Source organism: Heloderma suspectum, chromosome W, assembly GCF_057233095.1.
Source record: "Heloderma suspectum isolate Gila_16-S chromosome W, 16-S_ref, whole genome shotgun sequence".
Lineage (NCBI taxonomy): Eukaryota > Metazoa > Chordata > Lepidosauria > Squamata > Helodermatidae > Heloderma > Heloderma suspectum.
Window position 1 is genome coordinate 67665602 of NC_139475.1, and position 13476 is coordinate 67679077.

The window sequence follows — 13476 nt, forward strand, 5'->3', positions numbered from 1 at the left end:
GGCAACCCACTCCAGTATTCTTGCCAAGAAAACCCCATGGAACGTATCACAAGGCTAAAAGAGATGACGCCGGAAGATGAGCCCCTCAGGTCAGAAGGTGTCCAATATACTACTGGGGAAGAGCAGAGGGTATTTCCAAGTAGAGCCAGAAAGAGTGAAGCAGCTGGGCCAAAGCCGAAAGGACACTCAGCTGTGGATGTGTCTGGTGGTGAAAAGAAAGTCCAATGCTGTAAAGAACAATATTGTTTAGGAACCTGGAATGTCAGATCAATGAATCAAGGTAAGCTGGAGGTGGTCAAACATGAGATGGCAAGATTGAACATCGACATCTTGGGAATCAGCGAACTAAAATGGACAGGCATGGGCGAATTTAATTCAGGTGACCATCATATCTACTATTGTGGGCAAGAATCCCTTGGAAGAAATGGAGTAGCACTCATAGTCAATAAAAGGGTGGGAAAAGCAGTACTGGGGTACAATCTCAAAACCGACAGAATGATCTCAGTACGAATTCAAGGCAAACCATTCAAGGCAAACCATTGACTGTGGCTCAGATCATGAGCTGCTTCTTGCAACATTTCAGCTTAAATTGAAGAACGTAGGGAAAACCACTAAACCATTCAGATATGACCTAAATCATATCCCCTATGAATATACAGTGGAGGTGAGGAATAGATTTAAGGGATTAGACCTGATAGAGTGCCTGAGGAACTATGGACGCAGGTCCGTAACATTGTTCAAGAGGCAGCAACGAAATCCATCCCAAAGAAAAAGAAATGCAAGAAAGCCAAGTGGCTGTCTGATGAGGCTTTACAAGGAGCTGAGGAAAGAAGGGAAGCTAAAAGCAAGGGAGAAAGGGGAAGATATAGCCAACTGAATGCAGAGTTCCAGAGAATAGCAAGGAGAGACAAGAAGGCCTTCTTCAATGAACAATGCAAAGAAATCGAGGAAAACAACAGAATGGGAAAGACTAGAGATCTCTTCAAGAAAATCGGAGATCTCAAGGGAACGTTTTGGGCAAAGACGGGCATGATAAAGGACAAAGAAGGCAGGGACCTAATAGAAGCAGATGAGATTAAGAAGAGGTGGAAAGAATACACAGAAGAACTATACAGGAAAGATCTGAATGTCCCTGATAGCCATGATACTGCGCTCACTGAACTTGAGCCGGACATCCTAGAGAGTGAAGTCAAGCAGGCCTTAGGAAGCATTACTAACAACAAAGCTAGAGTAGATGACAGTATTCCAGCTGAGCTATTTAAGAACCTAAAAGATGATGCTGTTAAAGTGCTGCACTCAATATGCCAACAAATTTGGAACACTTAACAGTGGCCAGTCAGTTTACATCCCAGTTCCAAAGAAGGGCAACGCCAAAGAGTGTTCAAACTACCGCACAACTGCGCTCATTTCACATGCCAGCAAGGTGATGCTCAAAATCCTACCAGCTAGGCTTCAGCAGCATGTGAACCGAGAACTACCGGAAGTACAAGCTGGGTTCCGAAGAGGCAGAGGAACTAGAGATCAAATCGCCAACGTTCGCTGGTTCATGGAGAAAGCAAGAGAATTCCAGAAAAACGTCTGTTTCTGCTTCATTGACTACGCTAAAGCCTTTGATTGTGTGGATCACAACAAACTGTGGCAAATTCTTAAAGTGATGGGAGTACCAGACCACCTTACCTGTCTCCTGAGAAACCTGTACGAGGGTCAAGAAGCAACAGGAAGAACCGGACATGGAACAACCGATTGGTTCCACATTGGGAAAGGAGTACGACAAGGCTGCATATTGTCGCCCTGCTTATTTAACTTATATGCAGAGTACATCATGAGAAACGCCGGGTTGGATGAACCACAGGTCGGAATTCAGATTGCCGGGAGAATTATCAACAACCTCAGATACGCAGACGATACCACCCTAATGGCAGAAAGTGAAGAGGATCTCAAGAGCCTCTTGTTGAGGGTGAAAGTGGAGAGTGCAAAAGCTGGTTTGAAACTTAACATCAAAAAAACGAACATCATGGCATCTGGCCCCATCACTTCCTGGCATAGAGAAGGGGAAGAAATGGAAGCAGTGACAGATTTTACTTTCTTGGGCTCCAAGAACACCGCAGACGGTGACTGTAGCCATGAAATTAAAAGACACTTGCTCCTGGGGAGGAAAGCTATGGCAAACCTAGACAGCATGGTAAGAAGCAGAGACATCACCTTGCCGACAATGGTTACTATAATCAAAGCTATGGTTTTCCCAGTAGCAACGTATGGCTGTGAGAGCTGGACTATAAGGAAGGCTGAGCGCCGAAGAATCAATGCTTTCGAACTGTGGTGCTGGAGAAGACTCTTACAAGTGCCGTGGACTGCAAGGAGGTCAAATCAGTCAGTCTTAAAGGAAATCAACCCTGACTGCTCATTGGAAGGACAGAGGCTGAAGCTCAAATATTTTGGCCACCTAATGCGAAAAGAAAACTCCCTGGAAAAGACCCTGATGCTGGAAAAGACTGAAGGCAAAAGGAGAAGTGGACGGCAGAGGATGAGATAGCTAGATAGCATCACCGATGCAATGAATAGAAACTTGAGCACACTCCGGGAGAGAGCAGAGGACAGGAAGGCCTGGTGTGGGGTCACAAAGAGTTGGACACGACTTAACGACTGAACAACAAATCATCTATAATAATGATAAAAAGAGACTGTCCATTTTCCTTCAACAGTTTGTGCTGCTTTCCCCTCTTTTCTGGTCTAAGAGAGTGGGGCCAAGGACTTTATGGCAAGGCTGCAGAACCTCAGGGCAGGGTACCAATCCAGCCTGCCCCAGGCCCCACCCCTTTTCCACAATCACCAATAATTTGGTGGTTTCCTTGGTTTCGTGCCAGGTTCTCTTCTCAATCATCCCAGAGTGCAGGATGTGGAATAATGGGCTCAAGTGACAGGAAGCCAGATTCCGGCTGAACATCAGGACAAATGTCCTGACTGTTAGAGCAATACGAGAACGGAACCAATTACCTAGGGAGGTGGGTGGCTCTCCCACACTGGAGGCATTCGAGGCGAGGCTGGACAGCCACCTGTCGGGGACTTGGATACCTGCATTGAGCAGGGGGTTGGACTTGATGGTCTTATAGGCTCCTTCCAACCCTACTATTCTGATTCTATGTGCCGTTTTCCACCCATTTTTAAAGGTTGAAATGCCGGTTCCTGGTACAAAGAACTTTAAACTAAAATAGGCTGTTACTTTTGGTATTTTTGACCCCACCCCATTTTGCCTTCAGCCATGCCCCTTTTGTCCTTGGCCCACCCACCACTGGAATGTGTCCCCCCTCCCCGAGAGCTTATCCAAAATGGAATGCTGCCCTCCAGCTGAAAGAGGTTCTGCACTCCTGTTTTATGGAAACATGTGGGGTTTTGAGGAGGGATCTGAAAGAAAGGGGAGATGTACATTGGGGGGTGCTTCAGAAGGGGTCTCCAGGCATAAGTGGCAGCCTAGGAGGAAGGGTGAGGCTGTTTATGGGAGCAGGAGACTTTCAGACAGAGCTGCTTGAGTAGTGAAGGCCACAGACAAGGGTGCAATGGAACATGAGGGCAGAGATCCGTCTTATGGCCTTGCATAACCTAGGTCAGCCTTCCCCAACCTGGTGCCCTCTGGGTGATTTGGAATACAACTCCCATAATCCACATCCATTGGGCATGCCAGCTGGAGCTTATGGGAGTTATAGTCCAAAACATCTGGAGAGCACCAAGTTGGGAAAGGAGGAGAATCGAGCAGCAGCTCACAGGGTCTTGGTTCCTAGCATCCTGATCAAATTTTAAATTCCCTCTTTGTCCACCGTTCCTGATCCCTCCCCTGAGAAACACCTAATAAAACTTCTGGGGTTGGGTGGGCCCCATTTGCAGCTGAAACCCACCCATAGATAACAACATCAAGATAAGACAGAGCATCTGCATGCACTCTCTTTCCCTAAAGCAAAAGGCACAGAACACAGAGGTAGCATGTAGATTGCGTCAAGAAAAAGTACATAATTCAAGCATGCATGCATTTCTTCCATCTGCATAATCTATTTTGCATGGGGAAGGCAAAGCTCCCCCTCCTGCCTTCCTGGAGACCCTGTTCAATAACAGATGTTTCACTGGGCATTACCCATATGTTTTTAGCCTTAAGGTCCAGAAACTTGGTTCAAATAGCTAGGATTTGGGGGTGTTGGTAGCACCACCATCAGAGGCATGTCTGGGGACATGAGACAGGGCTTTCTCGGTGGTTGCTCCCAGGCTCTAGAACCCCCTGCCAAGGGAGAATAGGTTGCCCCCTGCTCTACTGTCCTTCTGCCAGCAGGGAAAACCCTTTTTATTCGCACAGGCCTTTGGCATATAAATTGGCGTGATGCTGAAAGGGGGTTTAATTGGTTGGTGCTGTTCATTTTTTTATTGTTGTGGGTTTTTAAAATTGCATTTCCAATTAATTCGTTTTTCTCTTATTTTTTTAATAAAGATTTTGTTTTTATTCTGGACTGTATCATTAGCTGCCTTGAGCGCCACTTTTTTGGTGGAAAGGTGGGATGTAAATAAAAACAAACAAACACATAATGATTCCTCACACTGTGCCTGTTTTGAGAAACAAGCCCCAGAAAAAAAATTGATCTGGGGTCAACAGAGCGCAGCAGTGCGCTGCACCGTGCCTCAGCTAAATGGGGATCTGATTGGCTGTCCAGCATTTGTGCCCGAGGGAGGGTGAAAGAAATTGGTGGGACGAGGAAGGGAAGAGATAATCCCTGGCGTTCATGAAGATGTGGGGAAAAGTATCATCTTAATCTGGCACAATTGAGAGAGGCTGCTTCCCAGCTGGCCTCATATGCGTACCACGTATCATCTGGCACAGGACCCTTTCACACTACTAAGTCTTCTGGGAAGGGTATTAGGGCAGAGGCCTTCAGCCTCCTGAGACCACGGATGCATCTTTAACCTCATCGTGGAACATGGAAGCCACTTCTAAATTTCAACCGTATGCAGCTCTCCACTGCCCCCTTCTCTGCATCTCATCTTCTCCTTCTGGGTCTGCATTTTGCCACCGTGGTGAAGGACCCATAGCTCAGCAGCAGGGCACCTTTAATCTCCAGTTAAAGGGGTCAGGTAGCAGCTTCTCCAAAAGACCCCAAGCCCGAGAGCTGAACTGGTTTAGATGGACCACTGGTCTGACTTGGGAGAAGATTGCTTCACGTATGTGTTCAACCCCACATATCTTTCTCCTCTTCAAAAGCCCAAGCTGCAACAGGATGCTAGTGTTCTAGGGTGTACTCAGTTCACACCTGTCATGACTCAGTACAGCCCCAATTTATACATTATTGGCATATAAATATGTCCAATAACAGGAATGGGTCACATTCAGGCCTGCAGGATCTATTCTAGTGATGGCTGTTTTTACTACAGCCTTCTCCAACATGGGGCCCTCCCGTTTTTTTGGACTACAAATCCTGACATTCTTGACCACTGGCCATACTGGCTGGGGCTGATGGGGGTTTAAAGTCCAAAACAGGTTAGGGTAGGCTGATTTACTAGAGATCTATTAACCAGAGCCAGACACAAGATGTATTAGAATGCCCGATCAATGCTAACTCACATGTGGAACCACTGTATGGTTTAAGAGGTGACCAGGGGGCAGGTCACCTCTTAAACCATACAGTGGTTCCACATGTGAGTTAGCATTGATCGGGCATTCTAATACATCTGCCTCAACTTGACTAGCAAAGCTGAACATAATTACTACTCCCATTTTACTTCCAACCAATATTCCCATTTTACAGATGAGCAACACTGAGGCTGAGAGATAAGCAATTAGCGCAAAGCCAACCAGGGCAGGGTTTTGTTTTTCTCTTGCTCATGTTAAAGTATTGGGAGTCAGAAACCCTTGGAGATCTACTGCAAGTTACCTTCTGCCCTATAACCTACCTGTCCTATAATACATCCAACAGGGGGAATCAGTAGCAGTGAAAAGGCAGTCTGTTATTTCAGGGAAACTTGTCAGCCTTTACGAACCTGAACACAGTTGGGGAGGGAGTGGGGGGCAGGGAGAGAAGTCACTGGTCCACAGCATTTGTAACAGCTTTGCATATGCTTCTGTGAACAGTGGGGAATGTGGGTCATGACCTAGAATGCAGATGGCCCACGGGTACACCGCTGGCCTCAGTCCCAACAGTCCTATTACATTTTACACTGAGATCCAGCATGGTAAGGTTGTTCAGGTGTTATGTTCTGTGCACTGTGTGGACGGATAAAGGGTTTGAGCCAAAAAGCAGCCTCCAACAGTACAACTTTACAAAACTCTAAAATTCAGTTTAGCAGGCACAGTTATAAAGTCTGCAAAGAACACCTCCTCCCCTTGCCACCACTACCAAAAAACACAAAATTCATACTGCATACACCAGCCTCCCCACTCTGATACCTTCCAAATGTTTTGAACTACAACTCCCAGCATTCCTGACATTGGCTATCCTGGCTGAGGCTGATAGGCATTAGAGTCCAAATCATCTGGAAGGCACCAGGGTTGGGAAAGGCAGACATAGAGTATAGTACTGAAACAACTGCGGAGTCTGCGTGAAGCATGAAAAACAGATGAACTCATGCCCCCCTGCAAAGCACTGGCAATTTGGATTGTGGGCAATTTGTGTTTGGGAACACTTTCCCCAAACTCTGCCAGAAAAAGACAGAACGGAGGCAGCAGCTCCTAGATCTGCTGTTCCAGCAACGTTTTCACTTGGAGGAAAACTTCTGCTGGGACGGCCTTATTTCTAACCAATGCGTTTGGGAACAGGCAGGGGGATGTAAAACCTGCATGCAAAGCCAAAGCCCTCGGAATCAAGGACAGAGTATAAAGACTCACCTAGTCGAAGTTCCCCGAAGTTACCACACCCAATCTTCTTCCCGACTCGAAAATTCGGGCCCACCATTAAGACTCCAGAGTTGGTCCCTCCCGGTCGGCCCCCGTGCATGTTCTTGATTCCACCCGTTTTAGACATCTTTCTGCCTTCTTCGTTTTCCCCTTTCCCACCTTTCTTATCAAAATCCATAAGTTTGTGATACCCCGGCCTCTCCACGGTTACGCCGCTGCCATACAAATCCCAGCACGGCCGAAACTTGAGGTGTGTGGGGAGGGGGCAGGGGAGGGAGGTGAAGGGGGAAGGGAGAAAAGAAGGAGCAGATCAAAAAGCAGGACGCTTCTGGGTTAATAAGCCACCACAGGTGGTGAAAGTGGAGGTGGAGGGGGGGGAGGGAGTGAATTCCACGCGCATGTGCCAGGCTAGTGGAACGGAAGTCCTCTTGCTGGCCTCGCTAGGACACCCATTGGCACCTCCGACTGGCTGCTCGCTGGAGAAGGCGACATGGTGGAAGAGAGAACATCCCACGGTGATCCTTCACGTCCAAGCTGGGGAAAGGCCAAGGGGAGAAAACAGCACAGGTTAGTGCGTGAAACAAAAAAGAAAAGGAAAATGGGCAGCGGGGGTGGGGCAAGGTAAGTTCAGATGGTCAGGTCCAAGCAGCGCTGCAATGTGTAGTCAACTAAATCAACTGAAAACGTTTTGATCAATCTAAAAAGAGCATCACCCCGATTCACCGGACAACCTGGTTTGTTTTTTTTTAATGTTACTTATTTTTTAGGGCTGCTACCGTTAACTGATTGATCTAACTAAACAACGAAGAATGGATGTGAGGGGAGGGTCTCATCAGAACAAGAAGGTCAGATTTTGCCTCAAAGCAAACAAACCATATGTTACTCAACCACAGGCAACTCAAATAATCACATATCCTCCTGCCATTTAACCATGGTTCAACATCCTTTTCCTTTCTCCGATGTCTTCCCTCGTGTGTTTTCCAGCCAGGCTGTAAAAGCCCCACTGGGGCAGGGACTTGTCCTGCAATTCTTTGTCAAGAGTCACCTCCACAGAGGGATTATATAAATTATAAAGTTATGGCCAACTCGGAAAATGGATGCCATTGCAACAGGCCTTCTGCTATGCTGTGAGGACCCTGGGACTGGAAGGGGGAGAAGAGGAGTGCAAAGACTCTGAGACCCCTTGCCACCTAGTGGATAATATGCCAAAAAGAGATGTTATTTTCATTACAGGAGACTGGAATGCTAAGGTGGGTAGTCAAACGACACCTGGAGTTATAGGCAAGCATGGTCTGGGAGAACAAAATGAAGCAGTGCATAGGCTGATAGAATTTTGCCAAGACGACTCACTGCGCATGACAAACACTCTCTTCCAACAACCTAAGAGACGACTTTATACATGGACTTCACCAGACGGTCGACACCGAGATCAGATTGACTACATCCTTCGTAGCCAAAGGTGGCGGACATCTATGCAGTCAGTAAAAACAAGACCTGGAGCTGATTGTAGTTCAGATCACGAACTTCTTATTGCACAATTTAGAATCAGACTAAAGAGAATAGGGAAGGCCCACAGATCAGTTAGGTATGAGCTCACTAATATTCCTAATGAATATGCAGTGGAGGTGAAGAATAGATTTAAGAGACTGGATTTAGTAGATAGGGTCCCGGAAGAACTATGGACGGAAGTTCGCAACATTGTTCAGCAGGAGGCGGCAACAAAAAACGTCCCAAAGAAAAAGAAAACCAAGAAGGCAAGATGGCTGTCTGCTGCTGAGACCCTGGAAGCAGCCCAAGAAAGAAGGAAAGCAAAAGGCAACAGTGATAGGGGGAGATATGCCCAATTAAATGCAAAATTCCAGAGGTTAGCCAGAAGAGATAAGGAATTATTTTTAAACAAGCAATGCGCGGAAGCGGGAGAAGATAACAGAATTGGAAGGACAAGAGACCTCTTCCAGAAAATTAGAAACATCGCAGGTAAATTCCGGGCAAAAATGGGTATGATCAAAAACAAAGATGGCAAGGACCTAACAGAAGCAGAAGAGAGCAAGACAAGGTGGCAAGAATATACGGAAGCTCTGTATAGGAAGGATAATAATATCGGGGATAGATTTGACGGTGTGGTCAGTGAGCTAGAGCCAGACATACTGAAGAGTGAGGTTGAATGGGCCTTAAGAAGCGTTGCTAATAACAAGGCAGCAGGAGATGACAGTACCCCAGCTGGACTGTTTAAAATCTTGCAAGATGATGCTGTCAAGGTGATGCATGCCATATGCCAGCAAATTTGGAAAACACAAGAATGGCCAACAGATTGGAAAAAATCAACCTATATCCCCATACCAAAAAAGGGAAGCACCAAAGAATGTTCAAACTATCGAACAGTGGCACTTATTTCATATGCCAGTAAGGTAATGCTCCAGATCTTGCAAGGTAGACTCCAGCAATTCATGGAACGAGAATTGCCAGATGTACAAGCTGGGTTTAGAAAAGGCAGAGGAACTAGGGACCAAATTCCCAATATCTGCTGGATAATGGAGAAAGCCAGAGAGTTTCAGAAAAACATCTATTTCTGTTTTATTGACTATTCTAAAGCCTTTGACTGTGTGGACCAAAAACCAAGATTATGGCAGCCAGCTTGATTGATAACTGGCAAATAGAGGGAGAAAACGTGGAGGCAGTGACAGGCTTTGTCTTTCCAGGCACAAAGATTACTGCAGATGCCAACTGCAGCCAGGAAATCAGAAGACATTTACTTGGGAGGAGAGTGATGACAAATCTTGATAAAATAGTGAAGAGCAGAGACATCACACTGACAACAAAGGTCCGCATAGTGAAAGCAATGGTATTCCCCGTAGTAACCTACGGCTGCGAGAGCTGGACCATAAGGAAGGCTGAGCGAAGGAAGATAGATGCTTTTGAACTGTGGTGCTGGAGGAAAATTCTGAGAGTGCCTTGGACTGCAAGAAGATCAAACCTGTCCATACTCCAGGAAATAAAGCCAGACTGCTCACTGGAGGGAAGGATATGAAAGGCAAAACTGAAGTATTTTGGCCACATCATGAGAAGACAGGACACCCTGGAGAAGGTGCTGATGCCAGGGACAGTGGAAGGCAAAAGGAAGAGGGGCCAACCAAGGGCAAGATGGACGGATGATATTCTGGAGGTGACGGACTCGACCTTGGGGGAGCTGGGGGTGGCCACGGCCGACAGAAAGCTCTGGCGTGGGCTGGTCCATGAAGTCACAAGGAGTCGGAAGCAACTGAACAAATTAACAATAAATGTTTTACATAAATAAATAGTTCAGTGGTGTCTACGCTGATTAGCAGCAGCAGTTTTTCCCAGCCCTACCTGGAGATGATGGCGATTGAACCTGGGACCTTCTGCATGCAAAACAGGGATTCTACCACTGAGCTATGGCTGCTCCCTGAACTGACAAAGCTGCATAAGAAAGCATTTCTGTCCCATTGCCCGGACAGGAAGGGCTGCAAGAAGATTGCCCCAAATACAAAATACACCACGTGGGCAGGTCTTCATGGCTAAGCACTCCTCTGCACACTCAACTATTTAGATGGAACCCACTGTGTTTATTCTCACACACTGCAGAGGTGTAAAAACATTTTGCAGTTTTGTTTTTGCAAGTAATGCCACATCAAGACAGAAAGAAAGTTCATTTACGGTCAGCCAGCCAGCAGCACTGTCTACCATTACGGCTCGCGTGCGCCTCCACTGTTTCTGCAAGACACGTGGCCTGCGGAGAAATACGATGCTCACAATCTGGCAAGGTGGAAAGAGCGGCCATGAATGAGGCAATTTATACAATAATAACCACATTGCCCAGACAAGTGGCTTACAAGCAGTTCTGTGTCTACTCTTGTCTATTCCCGGCTAAGATGAATATATGTCAAGAATAGCTGGATTCTGTGGCTCAGCTAGAGCAGACAGGATTGGGCATGGTGGTAAAACTTCTCTTGCTTGGCATAAACTAGCCAGCCATTTGCACTATTCTGGATAATAGTGAAGAAGGGTGGATAAAAGGCAGATCTAGATGTAGTGGCAGATCTTTGGGTGATGATTTGCAGTAGTTCAGCAAGGATGACTGAGTTCTGTGAGTTTAAGAGCAACAACAAATTGACCCGCCCCCAAATTATGCTGCTGAAATGATGAAAGTTTGAGGCTAGCCAAGAGTAACTTTCTGTGTGAAAGGCTGGTGAGCTCCATTCTGTTCTGGTACTAGGATCAAATTCCTGGGCTCAGAATTCTTTAATGCGAAATGTATGGCCTTTTGTTTCTGGCTCTGGTTGGTGGATCTCAGGGTTCTACTAAAAAAACTAAAGCAGATCCTGCAAGCCTGAAGTTTGCCCAGCCCTGAAATAGAATACAAAGCAACCCTAAGCATGTTGCCTCCAAAGTCTCATTGTTCAACGGGGCTTACTCCCTCATAAGTAGGCATAAGATGACAGTCTTATTCTATCAAAAGATGACATTTTTATCCTGCCCTTATACACAAAGACCCAGTTCACATGTAATGCCAAATCACTGGTTAATTAACCCACGCTTCCCACACACTCATCACTTCCGCTTTTAATCAGCAACCTACGATGGGCTCGTTCATGGGTTGTTGAGCATGATGTCCAAATCCAGATCTATGGGCTGTTTAGGGGCTAAACAACCGAGCAGTTAATCCAACAACAAACCATAGGCTAACGGCTGGGTTGTTTAGCCCCTAAACAACCTATTGGACTAGGTTCACACATCACACTCAGCAACCTGCAAACGAGTCGATCATAGGTTGTTGATTCGAAGTGGAAGTGGCAGGCAAGCAGGAGGCAGCATGTCCGCTTGCTCCCGAACACCTCTGCCAATTCATGGGTTAAATAACCCACAAATTGGTGTAACATGCGAACCAGCTCAAAGTAAAATAAAGAGGTGCTGAAAGTGAAATACATAGTCCACCCCCTGCTATTTACCCTCATAACAATGCTGAGAGGTAGGTTAGGCTGATGGAGAAAAAGACTTGAGCAAAGTTACTCAGAGAACTAGGAATGGAGGAGTGGCAAGGAGCACTGAAATTCTCGCCACCACACCCCCACAAAAGTCTTATTCAGCAACTTCTCTAACCTTTAAGAAACTCAGCAAGCCCTGCTCATACACATCTCTTGACAGCTATCAGGACGAAGAGAAAAAGGGAATTTTCTCACTATAAATTCTTGTTCAGGTGAGCAGAAGGGCATGGAGGGGTCCATGGTTCTAGGTGAAGAGATACCTATGCAGCTCCCTTATGAGGATGTGTACGTTGGTACCATTTCTCCTACTGCTATGGTGCTGTGTTGCATTGCCTGCACCTCCCTGTTTCTGCCCCAAGAGTGACCATCCCCCATTTTTTTCCTCATGCTGCCACTAGCCCTGCATGTTGGCCAGGATATGTCAAGAGCGGGTCAACTAAAGAAAGGGGTGAAAAAGGGGGGTAAATACTAGAGAAGCCAATGTGGGGGACCCCAAGATATCTCTGTATACCAGCCTCCCCCATCCTGGTGCCCTCCAGATGTTCTGGACTACAACTCCCAGGCTTCCTGACCACTGGTTATGCTGGCTGGGGCTGATGGGAGTTGAAGTCCAAAGCATCTGGAGGGCACCAGGTTGAGGAAGGTTGCTCTATCAGCTCAGCAGAAAATCCTGCTTCCCAGGCAGGTCTGGGAGAAAGACGGGACCCCAACCGCCTTGAAAAGGAAAAGCAAACAATTCACTGTTGAATATTGGCCCTGCCTCCTGCCTGAAGGGAGGGACCAAACCAAAGGAAACCAAACACTGGAGAACCATAGAGATTGGGGGGGGGACTAGAGCAGGGGTGGGCAACTTGTGGGCTTCCAGATTTTGTTGGACTGCAACTCTCATTCGCCTGAGGGCCTCAAGAGAAGTGGCCAACCAGGCCTCTCTGGGGAGGCAGCTGGTGGCCATGAACCAAATTCAGCCCCCCTATGATACCCGCACAGATCTTTCTAACAAAAGCAGGAGCTGTTCAACTCTTGAACAACAGTTTTCAAACATTTTGTTGAGGATTTCAGGATGGATCCAGAAGGTATCAGTTCAGAGTACATGGGGTGCCTGTCACCGTATTGTGCCTCAGCATTGTCCCACGTGAAGCGAAAGTGCCTCAAAGACCCACCCACATCTGCGCACTGCAAGGTGGACAAGCCATCTTTAAAAACACACACACACACACACACACACACACACACACACACCCCACCACCTGCTTTTTCCCTGAGGAACAGCCAATAAGTTTCTTCTGCAGTCCCAGAACACAAACATGAAAGCCACCAGTCTAAGTAACTATGTTCAGGATTAATAGTCACCTAGAGTAGCACTGTTCAAACCAAAGAGTGTTCAAACTACCATACAATTGCACTCATTTCACATGCCAGCAAGGTGATGCTCAAAATCCTACAAGCTAGGCTTCAGCAGTATGCGAACCGAGAACTACCGGAAGTACAAGCTGGGTTTCGAAGAGGCAGAGGAACTAGAGATCAAATCGCCAACGTTCGCTGGATCATGGAGAAAGCAAGAGAATTCTAGAAAAACGTCTATTTCTGCTTCATTGACTATGCTAAAGC

General features: G+C 46.7%; 1 protein-coding gene across 5 annotated transcripts in view; it reads right to left on the reverse strand.

The window, feature by feature from the left end:
• Positions 1-13476, reverse strand: part of LOC146334130 (casein kinase I) — a 74034-nt gene that overhangs the window by 55790 nt on the left and 4768 nt on the right. For 3 of the 5 annotated variants that reach the window (XM_084825262.1, XM_084825260.1, XM_084825261.1), the window contains exon 2: positions 6857-7399. The exons of 1 other annotated variant lie outside the window; for it this stretch is intronic. In XM_084825262.1, coding sequence (XP_084681388.1) covers positions 6857-7043 — 187 coding nt within the window. In that variant the 5' untranslated portion in view covers positions 7044-7399. Of the gene's footprint in view, positions 1-6856; positions 7400-13476 lie in introns of those variants that run through there. One more of the 5 variants, XM_084825263.1, reaches the window with a different exon arrangement.